Here is a 14907-nt window from a genome sequence, read left to right on the forward strand (position 1 = left end):
TTCTGTTTCATTCAGTTTAATGTCACTTTAAAATAATCACTTCGTCACAACAGCCATGAGTACTCTTTCTCTGGTCACTAAGGTGTGAAATCAAGGCATCAGAAAATCAACACTACTGAAGTAAAACAATATTTAGACAATCAAACTTGAGCTTTCTCTTCAGATATGATGCACAGTATTCTCAAACACTTACACTTTAAAGTCTTAATTTGTTAAAACTTTCTGAAAGAAATGATTGGCTGTGTGCGCCACATGATCCGGACAAATGCATAAATTCATTTTCATAACAACAACAAAAAATGACTAGCTGCTTTAGAAAACTTGCATCCTGCCCCCTAAAGGTCTAAATCATGTCTTGCGTGATGGCCATGATAAAAATTCCAGCCGTTTTGGAAGCATTTTTTTCTTGATTACTAAAATAAGGTTTTTACATTACTGCTTCACCAGATACACACTGGACTTTAACTTGTTACCTTGCTAATAAGTTCATAATTTGTAGACTGAAATGTGTAAACTGCACCTGTTCAGCAGTTGCCAGCATGTCTAAAGCAACGTGGTAAAAAAGCAACACAAATTAAAATACGAAGTTTACAGCTTTTAACGTTTCATGAAACATGAATTCTAAAATATATGGTTTTATGTTCAAAGCAGTTATCTTGACCTAGTCTGTCCCACCTCAGAATTTTTCAACATAACAGCAAGGTCTTTTTAACACTTTATTGTGTGAACTGGAGGGGGGGGGGACTGGTGTTGGGGAAATACTTGATCATTAATGAATATGAACCCAGCATTAAAACTTGGCCCAAGGCCTAAATTAAAATGTACAAGATGGTCATCTTCTGTCTGCCCAAACCCAGCATGACAGTTTTCTTTGGTCAGAGACAAAGGGACACGGAAACTGTAATTGCATTGTAGTACAGTAACCTGTGACACACTGGACCTGCGTATTCAGCTATTTTGTGCACCTGAACTAAGTTTAAACTATCAGGCTAAAAAATTTAAGGATGTCCTGCTCCAGGATTATTTTTAATATGATCACGAGATCAAAGTATTAGTTGTTACTAATACAAACAGCTGTATGTATCATCTGTGTCTTGTTAAAAGGTATGATATGAAATTGCAAGAAATGTAAAATCAGATACCAATCTGGCATTTTTGACAGATGCTTATACATCAGAACAGGACATCCCCAGAGTAAAGTTTAAAAATAAATCCAATGGCCATATGGGTGCTAATTATATCCCTGTTTGTTTACGAAGGCTGACAGATTTAAATGTTTTTCATCCATAAATGAACAGTCTAACAAAAAGAAGCCATAAACATACATGACAAAAGGCATCTCCAGGGAATCTGGATGCACCACGTTAGCAGTAAACAGGAAACTGTTTTTTCCTCCAAATGTTTTAATGTTTTCTTGATTATGAACTGTTTCTTTCACATGATGTGGATTGGCAAATACAAGCTGCTTGTCACTTTTGCCTGATTTATAGTAAATAGTCTGTACACCCATGTGAGCTTTAACCGCAGTGCTTTTGGGAGAATGAGTCCGTTTGGCTGTTGGTCCATGTCCCCCTGTCTCTCTGCACCAGTTCAAGTCTGCTTTTGATGCAGATCTGCTGAGATTCACGGCTCCTGCTGTGAATCTAACCAATGGTGACTCCAAAACCACACTGAAATTTGTTTTTACGATGGTTCAGGAAGGCGCCCAGAGCCAGAGACAGCGGCAGGGGGAGCAGCTTCTTCTCCAGAGTAGCACCTACCACCCAGTTGCTGTCTATTGAACCTGCATGATGAAATAAAGGATTTTTATTAACACTTATTTTGCCTAACATATAAAGACATAAATTGTACAACTTAAACTATATCATTTTTGACCCATTTATTACCATGCTGCCATACAATAATCCCCTAGTGCTCAATTGTATCCACATGTGGTTGTGTGGTGTGATTTCTGCAGATTTTTCATGCCGATCAGGCACAAGCTTCAACTGATGCAACTGATTAAAGTATACAAAGCTGCAGCAATACTGGCCTCTTTTCCCAGGGCAGAACAGTTTACAGTGTTTATCTTAATCAGCACCTTTAAACTGAAGATTTGCTTTGGGCAGGTCCATCTGATAGCCGAACGTCACACTTGTTTCTTGCATGCGCGTGCTAGCTTCAAACTCTACTCCAACTTGCAACTGCAGAAAAAGATGTACAAGAATCAGATGGTGGAACTTTTATTGGTTACATAAAGCCTATTAACCTTACTAACAGCAATGAACTACACACAGTGTAGAAATACATTTAATTAGCTGAATGTAAGACATTTTATTTCCTATTCCACTGCTTAGTGAGAAAAATGAAATAGGACCAAATGCTACCTGATCATTGGCTTTGTGGTAGTATGATGCGTGTGCACCAGCACCTCCAAGAGTCAGTGTAGCCACATAGTTGCTGCCTAAGAAGGAAAATCCAGCATATTAGCAATTAATCTGAGTAGACTTGTGTTATACTGTGTAAAAGCATTGGTAGTGAATGTTGAAAAAAAATTGACTATGCTAACAGCCATCAATGTGTGTGGTAAGACCTGCAATTTTCAAACTGACATTTATAACATAATTTGCACTATGTCCTAAAAATGATTTATAAGCATTTTAAAACAAACTACAGTGATTTTCTGGACTTCTGCTATTTTTATGAAATGTAAAGAAAAAAATCCCTGCATTGGGCTGGAAGGAGTTTGTGAAAACTCCATTTCAGGGTTGATTTAAAGGGATGTGGGATTTTAAGCTGCAGTTTACATTTGGTAACCCTGACCCTTGCTCGTTTACACTGGCACATGCTTCACTGTTTGCATGCACACTGAATCAGACTCTACCAAACACTGCAGATATTTAGGAGGCCATGTAAATTTGCATACTCCAATAACTGAAATCAAAGTATGGATGCTCTCTGATTTTTAGAAAATACAGGGCAAGATGGAGAAGTGATCTGCTGTGACGACCCCTTACAACAGCATGAATGAAACCAGCTGGATTTTAGCCCAGGTTTATTCAGTGCATGTAACTGCACTCTCTGATTTATATTGATAGGATGCAACTGGAATCACAGCTGCTTATTAGAAACTAGTAGTTTTTTTTTTTTTTTAAACAAGGCTAACACAGCCTCCATGTTTCTAAGAAGGCCTTCCACAAGGTTCTGGACAATATGTGTCTGTGGGAATTTATTTCCATCCAAACATCCGGAGCATTTATGAGGTCAGGCACTAATGTTGACAAGAAAGCCTGCCCAGCAATCAGTTTTCTAATTCATCCTAAAGGTTCCATAGGGTTGAGATCAAGATTCTGTTCAGGACACTGGAGTTTCTTCATTTCAAACTTGTCAAACCAGGGCTAGACCCTGAATACAACAGGGCACCAATTTATCACAGGGTTTCAGCGATCCCCTTATAGACAGAGCCAATCATGTCTGTGTAGACGCACAGCTGGCTGACAGCACTGCATGGATCTCAGCAGTGGTGGGCTAGCATAATAGACCGTTGTGCCATCCGAGTGCCCTTTTTCCAATATGTTTAATTGAAAAAAACTAACTGAGCACAAATTTGCAGGAAAGTACCTTACTTAGGTTTGTTGCACAGTGTACATGTATATTTTGTTGACATGGTCCCACAATCTCACCTGTGTATTTTCCCACAAAAGAGGTAACCGTGCCCTCCTCTCCAGGTCTTCTGTGGTATACCAGCTCACCACCCAGTGCCAAGGCAGGCGTCAGAGACTGAAGGTAATGAGCCACTAAAATACCTAGCAGACAAAAAGTTAAAGTTTAATTTCCAGTTATCTTCATGTCAATTCACACATATCCTCACATAGGCATCAGAAGCGTGGTATTTTTAAAATACTAAAATGTTTTTCGCTGTATCTGTAATGTCTAGGCATAAGTTAGTGATATTTTTAAAATGCTCGGTGGTGCAGTGGCACTAACATGGTTTGTTTGTTTGTTTATTAGAATTTTAACGTAATGTTTTTACACTTTGGTTACATTCATGACAGGAACGGTAGTTACTCATTACACAAGGTTCATCAGTTTAACTCAAGGTTATATCGAACACAATCATGGACAATTTAGTATCTCCAATTTACCTCACTTGCATGATTTTAGACTGTGGGAGGAAACCGGAGCACCCGGAGTAAACCCACGCAGACACGGGAAGAACATGCAAACTCCACACAGAAAGGACCCAAACCGCCCCACCTGGGAATCGAACCCAGGACCTTCTTGCTGTGAGGCGACAGTGCTACCCACTTAGCCACCGTGCCACCCCACTTACATGGTAATGACATGGTTTTAAATACTATTTAAACCTACTGGCCTCTTTTTTGGTATCATGTTAGCACTCGTTGTAGGTGTACAGTTAGAGACTAGGATTACACAAGTACAACACAATATCATGTCATTATTACTTTAGTTATGAGAGTGCTTTTTCATTGATAAATGGTGTACATGAGTGACAGTGTACAGAGTAAAAGATAGGCTATACTTAGTAAGTGTATCCCCACATAGTCTATATGTAAGATAGGTGTAGCTAATAAAATAGCAATGAATGTTCTTGGCAGATAGGTGTACCCACCCCAGAAGCAAATAAAATTCATGCAGTGCAAAACTTCAAGTCTACACCCAAGCACACCTAAAGAAACAACCAGGCCTTTACTTTCAGGTACACCAGAGATCAGTACCCAGTAGTGCCCACAAGCTTGAAAATTGTTCTCACATATGCCCAAGCTTACAGAACTATGTATTCAAACACACCTAGATCCAGAACAAAAAGGCAAGGGTGGAATCTTAACTAAGAGCCTTCTGTCTATTCCTACATGCTTTGGTCTGATTAAACTAGTTGGAATCAGTCAAATACACTTTTACAGTTTTATTGGATCAAGTACTTCATTTGAATTAGAATTAAAGTGGACAAATACCAGATCCAACAAGGACATCTGGATTGCCGAGAGTTACAGCAGCAGTGAAGTCATCTCCCCGGTATTCTGCATCACACTGCCAATTCACAAATTTGTGTTGCTGTGTCTATAACAAAACACAAATTCTCCATTAAGTGAAAACCTGAACTTCTGCATTATTAAAGTCTGTTTTCTCAAATATTTGTAGAGACTGAGTTTGAATCCTGGGCTGGGCTCACAAATACAGAAGGTACATGCCATTACCTAAGCTAAGCTGTTCTCAGCACACTTCAATGCACCCCTAGTGCCAGTCCTTAGCCCGGATAATTACAAGAGTTGGCATAAAAACTGCACAGATGAATGAGCCACTGTGGCAACACCTAATGAGAGCAGCCAAGTAGATTCATTCATTATCAAGTTTTTGTCCATTTTACTGTCGCACTTGATCATGACAGACTATAGATATTTCAAATCATGATCCTGCCAGGACAGCATTGTGATTAAAAAAATGCTTCAGTAATGCAACAATAATATAATAGTATTATAGTATAATAGTATTATAGTATAATAGTAATATATTATAATAAGCATCCCTCTACATTTTGAGAACCTTGAATGCAGATCAATGGGAGCTTGTAGGATAAAATGATGCTAACACTTATTGAGGACAGTAAGTACAAAATGTGGAAATGTTAATGTGAAAATTAAAACCAAAGTACAACATTAATATACAATGCATGACACACAATTAGTTAAAACTGGTTATCTTGCTGCTGTTGTAGTGATGCCTTGCTCCGGATAAGCAGTACGTACCTGCAAAGCCACTTTGGAGCGTACATGCGTGGTGAGCTGATGGATGACCTGTGCATTAAGGCTGCCTGTGTTGTCCATGTCACCAACTATTACTGGAAATGACTAAAAACACAACATACACAACAATTACTCCTTTATTCTGAATATTTTCTACATTATGAGCAATCTGGATTTGATTGACAGTTTAAAATTGTTCTTTCATTTAAACACAGATTACTAATGAATGAAATGATGTTTAAAATAAAAAAGTCACTTTTATTTTGTGTAAATGGAATGAAAACTTTCTCTAAAGATGTTAATTGATAAAATATAAAGTTCACCTCAGCAGGTCCTGTCTGTTTACTCCCGACATACGTGGATGCAAACCTGTAACCAGATTCTCCAACAGTGCTAAGCGTGATTGTGTGGCTAACCTGTAAGAACAAATTTGAAGAATGAGTGTAAGTTTTCTTTTTTTTATGCATCATGATACATGCTCAGTGTTTACTAGGTATGTGCTGATAATATTCGTTCTTAGTGTTGTTATTGGAAAATATTTCAGGTACTGTGTTACTTTAAGAATAGTTTTAAGCTTTGTTGGTCAGTGTTTTTGTGCTATTGAAAAAAAGACTCTTCTATGACAGCAGAGTATCCGAAAAACATAGTGGCAAAACCACTTATTCACAACAGTATACAGCTTCCATTTGTTATTTTAATGTTAACCAGTCCTGTCATTTATAATTTAAATAACATATATGATAATGATGCATTTTTTTATTTTAAAAATTGGCAGCACTTTCTCAAAATGAATTTGTGCACCTAGGAAGGTGAGGGGGGTGAGTTTAAGATCAACAGTCTGAACTCTCACTACTCCTCTCTCAGTTCAAATCAGGCATCATTAGATGGAAATGAATGAAAATTATATTTTTAACTGAGAGCGATAATCAAAACAATGAGCCAGGGACAAATACTGGATTTTAAGTGTTTTTGGACTGTGATTGTGTTTTTTAATCCAAACTGGGAAGCTAGTTGGAGGAAACTAAGATCACTTGCACAAAACACTTGACTAGAACACATGTAATCATCAGTACAGTACAATAAAATTATTTTTCCGCACATCCAAGCTTGTTTGGCACCTCCTGGAGCCTAGAGGGTTATGGGCCTTGCTCAAGGGCCCAGCAGTGGCTGTTGGGCAGAGCCGGTATTCAAACCCACAACCTTCTGATTGGTAATCTACTTACTAGGCCAACACTAGTTCTATGATTTTAAAGTAATACTTCAAACCAGTGCTAAATGAGAACTAATAAAACCACAGTAATATACATTTTCAGAGGAACATGTCTGGTCTTTAAAGGTTTATAACCAAAACAAGAAGGAATTACTACTGACCTGGAAATGATTACTTAAGCCTTTGTTGACTACCAGACGCACACCCTCCATTTGCACTGGAAACAACTCTGAAGGTCAGAAAAACAACATGCCATTAATGTTAGAATTGAGTGCCTTTAAACAAAGGTTAAAAAAAATTATTTTTACACTAAGTGGCCAAACATATGTGGACACACTGACTGTAAAATCCCCCTAGCCTTTGCAGCTTTAAAAACCTCCACTCTTCTGTAGAGAATTTTGTGCTCATTCATTCAAAAGCATTTATTCAATCAGGGCACTGTACAGGAGTTCCCCAACACCAAACTCTACAAGCAAACTCTTTTTGGGGCTGAAACAAGAAAGGATCTTTTTCTAGATGGTGCCACAGAGTTGGAAGTATATAAGCATAAGCTTCTTTTAATGTAATTTACAGTGGGGCCAAAAAGTATTTAGTCAGCCACTGATTGTGCAAGTTCTCCTACTTAGAAAGATGAGAGAGTTCTGTAATTTTCATCATAGGTACACTTCAACTATGAGAGACAAAATGAGAAAAAAAAATCCAGGAAATCACATTGTAGGATTTTTAAAGAATTTATTTGTAAATTATGGTGGAAAATAAGTATTTGGTCAATAACAAAAGTTCAACTCAATACTTTGTAACATAACCTTTGTTGCCAATGACAGAGGTCAAACGTTTCCTGTAAGTCTTCACCAGGTTTGCACACACTGTAGCTGGTATTTTGGCCCATTCCTCCATGCAGATCTCCTCTAGAGCAGTGATGTTTTGGGGCTGTCGCTGGGCAACACGGACTCCACACATTTTCTATGGGGTTGAGGTCTGGAGACTGGCTAGGCAACTCCAGGACCTTGAAATGCTTTTTACGGAGCCACTCCTTCGTTGCCCGAGTGGTGTGTTTGGGATCATTGTCATGCTGGAAGACCCAGCCACGTTCCATCTTCAATGCTCTCACTGATGGAAGGAGGTTTTGGCTTAAAATCTCATGATACATGGCCCCGTTCATTCTTCCCTTAATACGGATCAGTCGTCCTGTCCCCTTTGCAGAAAAACAGCCCCAAAGCATGATGTTTCCACCCCCATGCTTCACAGTAGGTATGGTGTTCTTGGGTTCTTCTTCCTCCAAACACGACGAGTTGAGTTTTCACCAAAAAGTTCAATTTTGGTTTCATCTGACCACATGATATTCTCCCAATCCCCTTCTGGATCATCCATATGCTCTCTGGCAAACTTCAGACGGGCCTGGACATGTACTGGCTTAAGCAGGGGGACACGCCTGGCGCTGCAGGATTTGAGTCCCTCTCGGCGTAGTGTGTATACTGAGGGTAGCCTTTGTTACTTTGGTCCCAGCTCTCTGCAGGTCATTCATCAGGTCCCTCCGTGTAGTTCTGGGATTTTTGCTCACCGTTCTCGTGATCATTTTGACCCCACGGGATGAGATATTAACCCCAAGGGAGATTATCAATGGTCTTGTATGTCTTCCATTTTCTTACAATTGCTCCCACAGTTGATTTATTGCCTATTGTAGATTCACTCTTCCCAGCCTGATGCAGGTCTACAATTTTCTTCCTGGTGTCCTTCGACAGCTCTTTGGTCTTGGCCATGGTTGAGTTTGGAGTCTGACTGTTTGAGGCTGTGGACAGGTGTCTTTTATACAGATAACGAGGTCAAACAGGTGCCATTAATACAGGTAACGAGTGGAGGACAGAAGAGCTTCTTAAAGAAGAAGTTACAGGTCTGTGAGAGCCAGAAATCTTGCTTGTTTGTTATTGACCAAATACTTATTTTCTACCATAATTTACAAATAAATTCTTAAAAAATCCTGGATTTTTTTTTCTCATTTTGTCTCTCATAGTTGAAGTGTACCTATGATGAAAATTACAGACCTCTCTCATCTTTCTAAGTAGGAGAACCTGCACAATCAGTGGCTGACTAAATACTTTTTGACCCCACTGTATATGCCTTTTACCAAAAGGCGTGGCTGGAAGTGTCCACATAATTTTGGTCATAAAGTGTATAAAAAAATATATATACAGGGTGGGCCATTTATATGGATACACCTAAATAAAATGGGAATGGTTGGTGATATTAACTTCCTGTTTGTGGCACATTATTATATGGGAGGGGGAAAACTTTTCAAGATGGGTGGTGACCATGGCGGCCATTTTGAAGTCGGCCATTTTGGATCCAACTTTAGTTTTTTCAATGGGAAGAGGGTCATGTGACACATCAAACTTATTGAGAATTTCACAAGAAAAACAATGGTGTGCTTGGTTTTAACGTAACTTTATAGTTTCATGAGTTATTTACAAGTTTCTGACCACTTATAAAATGTGTTCAAAGTGCTGCCCATTGTGTTGGATTGTCAATGCAACCCTCTTCTCCCACTCTTCACACACTGATAGCAACACCGTAGAAGAAATGCTAGCACAGGCTTCCAGTATCCGTAGTTTCAGGTGCTGCACATCTCGTATCTTCACAGCATAGACAATTGCCTTCAGATGACCCCAAAAATAAAATCTAAGGGGGTCAGATCGGGAGACCTTGGGGGCCATTCAACTGGCCCACGACGACCAATCCACTTTCCAGGAAACTGTTCATCTAGGAATGCTCGGACCTGACACCCATAATGTGGTGGTGCACCATCTTGCTGGAAAAACTCAGGGAACGTGCCAGCTTCAGTGCATAAAGAGGGAAACACATCATCATGTAGCAATTTCAAATATCCAGTGGCCTTGAGGTTTCCATTGATGAAGAATGGCCCCACTATCTTTGTACCCCATATACCACACCATACCATCAATTTTTGTGTTCCAACAGTCTTGGAGGGATCTATCCAATGTGGGTTAGTGTCAGACCAATAGCGGTGGTTTTGTTTGTTAACTTCACCATTCACATAAAAGTTTGCCTCATCACTGAACAAAATGTTCTGTGTAAACTGAGGGTCCTGTTCCAATTTTTGTTTTGCCCATTCTGCAAATTCAGTGCGCCGATCTGGGTCATCCTCGTTGAGATGCTGCAGCAGCTGGAGTTTGTAAGGGTGTCATTTGTGAGTAGCTAATATCCGCCGAAGGGATGTTCGACTGATGCCACTCTCCAGTGACATGCGGCGAGTGCTACACGCTGTGGGCTCTTGCTGAATGAAGCTAGGACAGCCACTGATGTTTCTTCATTAGTGACAGTTTTCATGCGTCCACATTTTGGCAAAGCCAACACTGAACCAGTTTCACAAAACTTGGCAAGCAGTTTGCTATCTGTAGCATGGGAGATGGGTGGTCTCGTAGGGTGTCTTGCATTGAAATCTGCTGCAATGACCCGGGTACTGCGTTCACCAGACATCAACACAATTTCTATCCGCTCCTCACGTGTTAACCTCTGCGACATGTCAATGGCTGTAAACAAAGAGAAGCTTGTAAATAACTCATGAAAGAATAAAGTTACGTTAAAACCAAGCACACCATTGTTTTTCTTGTGAAATTCTCAATAAGTTTGATGTGTCACATGACCCTCTTCCCATTGAAAAAAATAAAGTTGGATCCAAAATGTCCGACTTCAAAATGGCCGCCATGGTCACCACCCATCTTGAAAAGTTTTCCCCCTCCCATATACTAATGTGCCACAAACAGGAAGTTAATATCACCAACCATTCCCATTTTATTTAGGTGTATCCATATAAATGGCCCACGCTGTATATATAAAAATAAAAAAAGGTCTGTTTTACAACTGCTCAAGGAATCAATGCCTCCTCAGTACCTTTGCATTTCCGATGACACTCTTCAAATGTGCCCGGGTTCGGAAGAGATGCCTCTGTTTCTGTGCCAGGCTGGGTAGGGGTCGCCAGGGATGACGGTACCATGGGCATGGTAAACCCTGGAGGCACATTCACTAGGCCAGAACCCGCTTGGGAGCCTCCGCTGCTTGAAGCAGGGGGGTTTGGGGAACTGGCAGCCAACACACTGCCCATGCTGAGATAAAAAAAAGTTTTATTAGATTGAGGCAATGTAAACAAATCCACAAAGAAAGTGTAGAATTAAAATTAGTAGCCCAAGTAAAGCATTTGTTTACAACAATACAAGTTATAACATCTAAATAAATGCAGTTAGAAATATAGTATGGATCTAAATGTAGTATAGGACTGGATGTAAAGGAAGATGTGTTTTAGACTGAAACAGAAATATTTTTATTCTAGTGTGTATTCCACTCAGGTTGCATTGCATTATCTAAGAGTTTGCAGCTGTGAACAAGGCACGGCAACTCACTCTCCATTCGCTTACTCACATTGAGACAGTTTTAAGCAGTCAATCCACCTATTGGCAGGTGTAAGAAAATGTACAATTTTATGTACTAAAGAGTACTCGAGTGCATACAGTGTTAAATTACGCTAACCCACTACTGCTGGGATACAGGTTTGAATCCCCAGCGGTGCTATGGGCAGGTCAGGCGTCCACATACAGACATTATTGGCTTTGTCTGAGATGGGTGGCCAAGGCCCCGCGATGGACTGGCATCCTGAGTGTGTTGTGTTGTGTTACTGCATTGCATTCAGTGATTCTGAGAAATGTATTGCAAACAGCGACTGAAGCAAGAATAGTTTTCTGAATCAGTGTTGCTGCCACAGCGCTGCATTTAATTAAAATGCTATTATAGAAAAAAATAAACAATCACTGATAACTGCAGTGTTTTTTGAGAAAAGCATTTTTCCTAAATGCAGAATGCTTACAGGTTACATTTTTGAAGGCTAAGATGCTTTCTTCAAACACTTGAAACCAGCTAGCTGCATTTTTACAAAGTGAGGGTTATTCAAGGTCATTAGACAGATGAATAATCCTAGAGAATACCCTTGTGGCATAATAAGGGCTTAAAACAGTCCAGTCCTATAAAACAACTAAAAAAAACAACTTTAATGGAATGAATTACAACACTTTGTATTCAATTCAATTAAAATTATCAATTAGATGAAGCCTAGCTATATGGGGCCTGTGGTAGCCTAGTGGGTAGGGCTTTGGGCTATCAACCGGAAGATTGGCGGTTCAAATCCTGGCTCTGCTATGTAGCCACTGTTGGGTCCTTGAGCAAGGCCCTTAACCCTGTCTGCTCCAGGGGCGCCGTAAGTTGGCTGACCCTGCGCTCTGACCCCAGCTTCCAACACCAGCTGGGATATGCGAAGAAAGAATTTCATTGTACTGTACATCTGTATATGTATATATGACAAATAAAGGATATCTTTCTTTCTTTCTATCTTTCTATAGTTTAAATACTTTAAGGAAAACAGACAAAAAATGAAAGTTTTAATAACAATATTATTAATAGCAATAACAATACACATACAATACAACTGCTCAGTTATTTTGTTTGTGTGTTTTGTAAAGTAAATCTTTCTGTTTGTACATCAATATTACAGTTTGACATACATGCATGATAGATAAAATTTTCCAAGTAACCAACAAGAAGCACATTATTCCATACGGATTATCGTTCCTTATATAAGCGCCCTGTATATGGCACATATCAGGATCTTCAACACTATGTAGTGCACTATGTTTTACAAATTCCCCCATTTGAAACTGGCCCTTGACCTAGGTCAGCATTGGAGCTAGTTTCGAATTATCAACCGATGCTACCGCAAGATTACAAAAACAGCAATATTAGCAGTAAACAGATTGTATTTACAACGGTCTCGTCAATTCAAAATACAATTAAAGGCTATTCTGGTTTAAAAGGAAAATTAAGACATACAGTGGGAGTTACTGCACATTTCAGGTACGTTAACATGCTAATGTTAGCCAACATGCTAACACTTTGCTCCTGAACTGACTGTAGCTGTTTCTTGAAGCTTTTTATTATCTGTAAGCGTCTCTAAACTGAACTAAAATGGCAATAACAACAACAAACACGTACAGCTTAGTAATAAGTATAACGTTGATATTTAGTGTGGCCTCGTGTAGTACTCACGTTGTGCAATGCAGTCCAGTTATATGGCTATGAAGCACCGGTAGGATGTATGGGACAACCTACAAGACTAACGTCTTGGCCCGCCTACGTTGTACATCCCGTAAGATGATTGGATACATGGGACCAATACTGTAAGATAATTGGATAAAACGCACTATGACTGTATAACTATTGGTTTCTAGTGGAGTTCTCTTTAGAGGTAATAGGTAAGAATCCGATGTCAGTGAGCGACGTAATAACAGCGCTGCGTCTATCGGTATGTTTGACGTCTCCAGTTCAAGTCTGTTAAACGGACGTGCTCTGGGGAAATGAATTAAGAGACCACTACAGAATGATCTTATTAAACTTTAAACATGTTCATATTTTAAAGAACACAATACTAATGTTTTAACTTAGAAATAAGTCACCCTGATTTTCAATCACATCACACATGCGTCCTGGCATGCTCTCCACCAGTCTTTCACATTTCTGTTGAATGACCTTATGTCAACTTTTACAAAACTTAAAGCAGTAAGGTTTTGTAAGATGGCCTTTGACCATTTGTTTTCACATTCCTGATCACATTCCTGATTTTTGAAGAGCTTTTTAGCCCTGTCACTAGAAGTCTGTTGTGAATTTCCCTTACTGTGCACTTTACCTCAGCTGGCATTTGCCATTTGTCATTTTTGACACTTTGTGTCATCCCACGGTTGTTAAGTGACATTTCAAATATATTTGTAGCATTTAGCAAAAGCTTTTATCCAAAGCAACTTACAATTCTGATCAAATTAAGCAATTAAGGGTTAAAGACTCTTCAGTGGTAACTAGGCTGTGGTGGGACTTGAACCAGCAACCATCTGATTACTTAACCAATGCGCTACTATTGCCCTAAAGGAGTTTAAATTAGCTGGCGATCATTCCGGTCAGTGGAGAGTCATTTTCACTTAGTTTTATTGTAGCCTTGTTGTTCCTATAAACCACTGTTGTTGAAAATTTAAAAATATTTTGTCATGGTCAATAGTTATTTTTAATTTTCAGTTTATTTTGAGGTACCACTAATACTGTTTTGCCACATACACTGACCAAGCATAACATTATGACCACCTCCTTGTTTCTTCACTCACTGTCCATTTTATCAGCTCCACTTACCATATAGAAGAACTGTGTAGTTCTACAATTACTGACTGTAGTCCATCTGTTTCTCTGCATGCTTTTTAGCCCCCTTTTATGCTGTTCTTTAATGGTTCGGACTCTAGGTAGGTATTATTTGGGTGGTGGGTCATTCTCAGCACTGCAGTGACAATGACATGGTGGTGGTGTATTAGTGTGTGTTGTGCTGTATGAGTGGATAAGACACAGCGGGGCTGATTGAGTTTTTAAACACCTCACTGTCACTGCTGGACTGAGAATAGTCCACCAACCAAAAATATCCAGCCAACAGCGCCCTGTAGGCAGCATCCTGTGGCCACTGATGAAGGTCTAGAAGATGACCAACTCAAACAGCAGCAATAGATGGGCGATCGTCTCTGACTTTACATCTACAAAGTGAACCAACTAGGTAGGAGTGTCTAATAGAGTGGACAGTAAGTGAACACTGTGTTTAAAAACTCCAGCAGTGCTGCTGTGTCTGATCCACTCATACCAGCACAACACACACTAACACACCACCACCATGTCAGTGTCACTGCAGTGCTGAGAATCATCCACCACCTAAATAATAATTGCTCTGTGGGGGTCCTGACCATTAAAGAACAGGGTGAAATCGGGCTAAAAAAGTATGTAGAGAAATAGATGGACCACAGTCAGTAATTGTAGAACTACAAAGTGCTTCTATATGGTAAGTGGAGCTGAGAAAATAGACAGTGA

At 39.5% G+C, this 14907-nt stretch overlaps 1 protein-coding gene and 1 long non-coding RNA gene across 3 annotated transcripts in view; one reads left to right on the plus strand and one right to left on the minus strand.

The window, feature by feature from the left end:
• On the minus strand, positions 1 to 13132 carry tomm40 (translocase of outer mitochondrial membrane 40 homolog (yeast)). Its single transcript, XM_062991021.1, has 10 exons — positions 13063 to 13132; positions 10864 to 11075; positions 7116 to 7183; positions 6068 to 6160; positions 5748 to 5849; positions 4956 to 5061; positions 3663 to 3785; positions 2367 to 2443; positions 2081 to 2183; positions 1 to 1783 (listed from the first exon to the last, which is right to left on the minus strand). Exons 2-10 carry the CDS (start codon positions 11072 to 11074, stop codon positions 1644 to 1646), a joined length of 1023 nt encoding a protein of 340 aa, XP_062847091.1. The 5' UTR covers position 11075; positions 13063 to 13132; the 3' UTR covers positions 1 to 1643.
• The window catches only part of LOC134309761 (uncharacterized), a 24903-nt gene continuing 16072 nt past the window's right edge, over positions 6077 to 14907 (plus strand). The window contains exon 1 of one of the 2 annotated variants that reach the window (XR_010011213.1): positions 6077 to 6187. This is a non-coding gene — a long non-coding RNA (uncharacterized LOC134309761). Of the gene's footprint in view, positions 6188 to 12661; positions 12871 to 14907 lie in introns of those variants that run through there. The other variant, XR_010011214.1, reaches the window with a different exon arrangement.

The sequence above is a fragment of the Trichomycterus rosablanca genome, chromosome 3 (assembly GCF_030014385.1).
Source record: "Trichomycterus rosablanca isolate fTriRos1 chromosome 3, fTriRos1.hap1, whole genome shotgun sequence".
Lineage (NCBI taxonomy): Eukaryota > Metazoa > Chordata > Actinopteri > Siluriformes > Trichomycteridae > Trichomycterus > Trichomycterus rosablanca.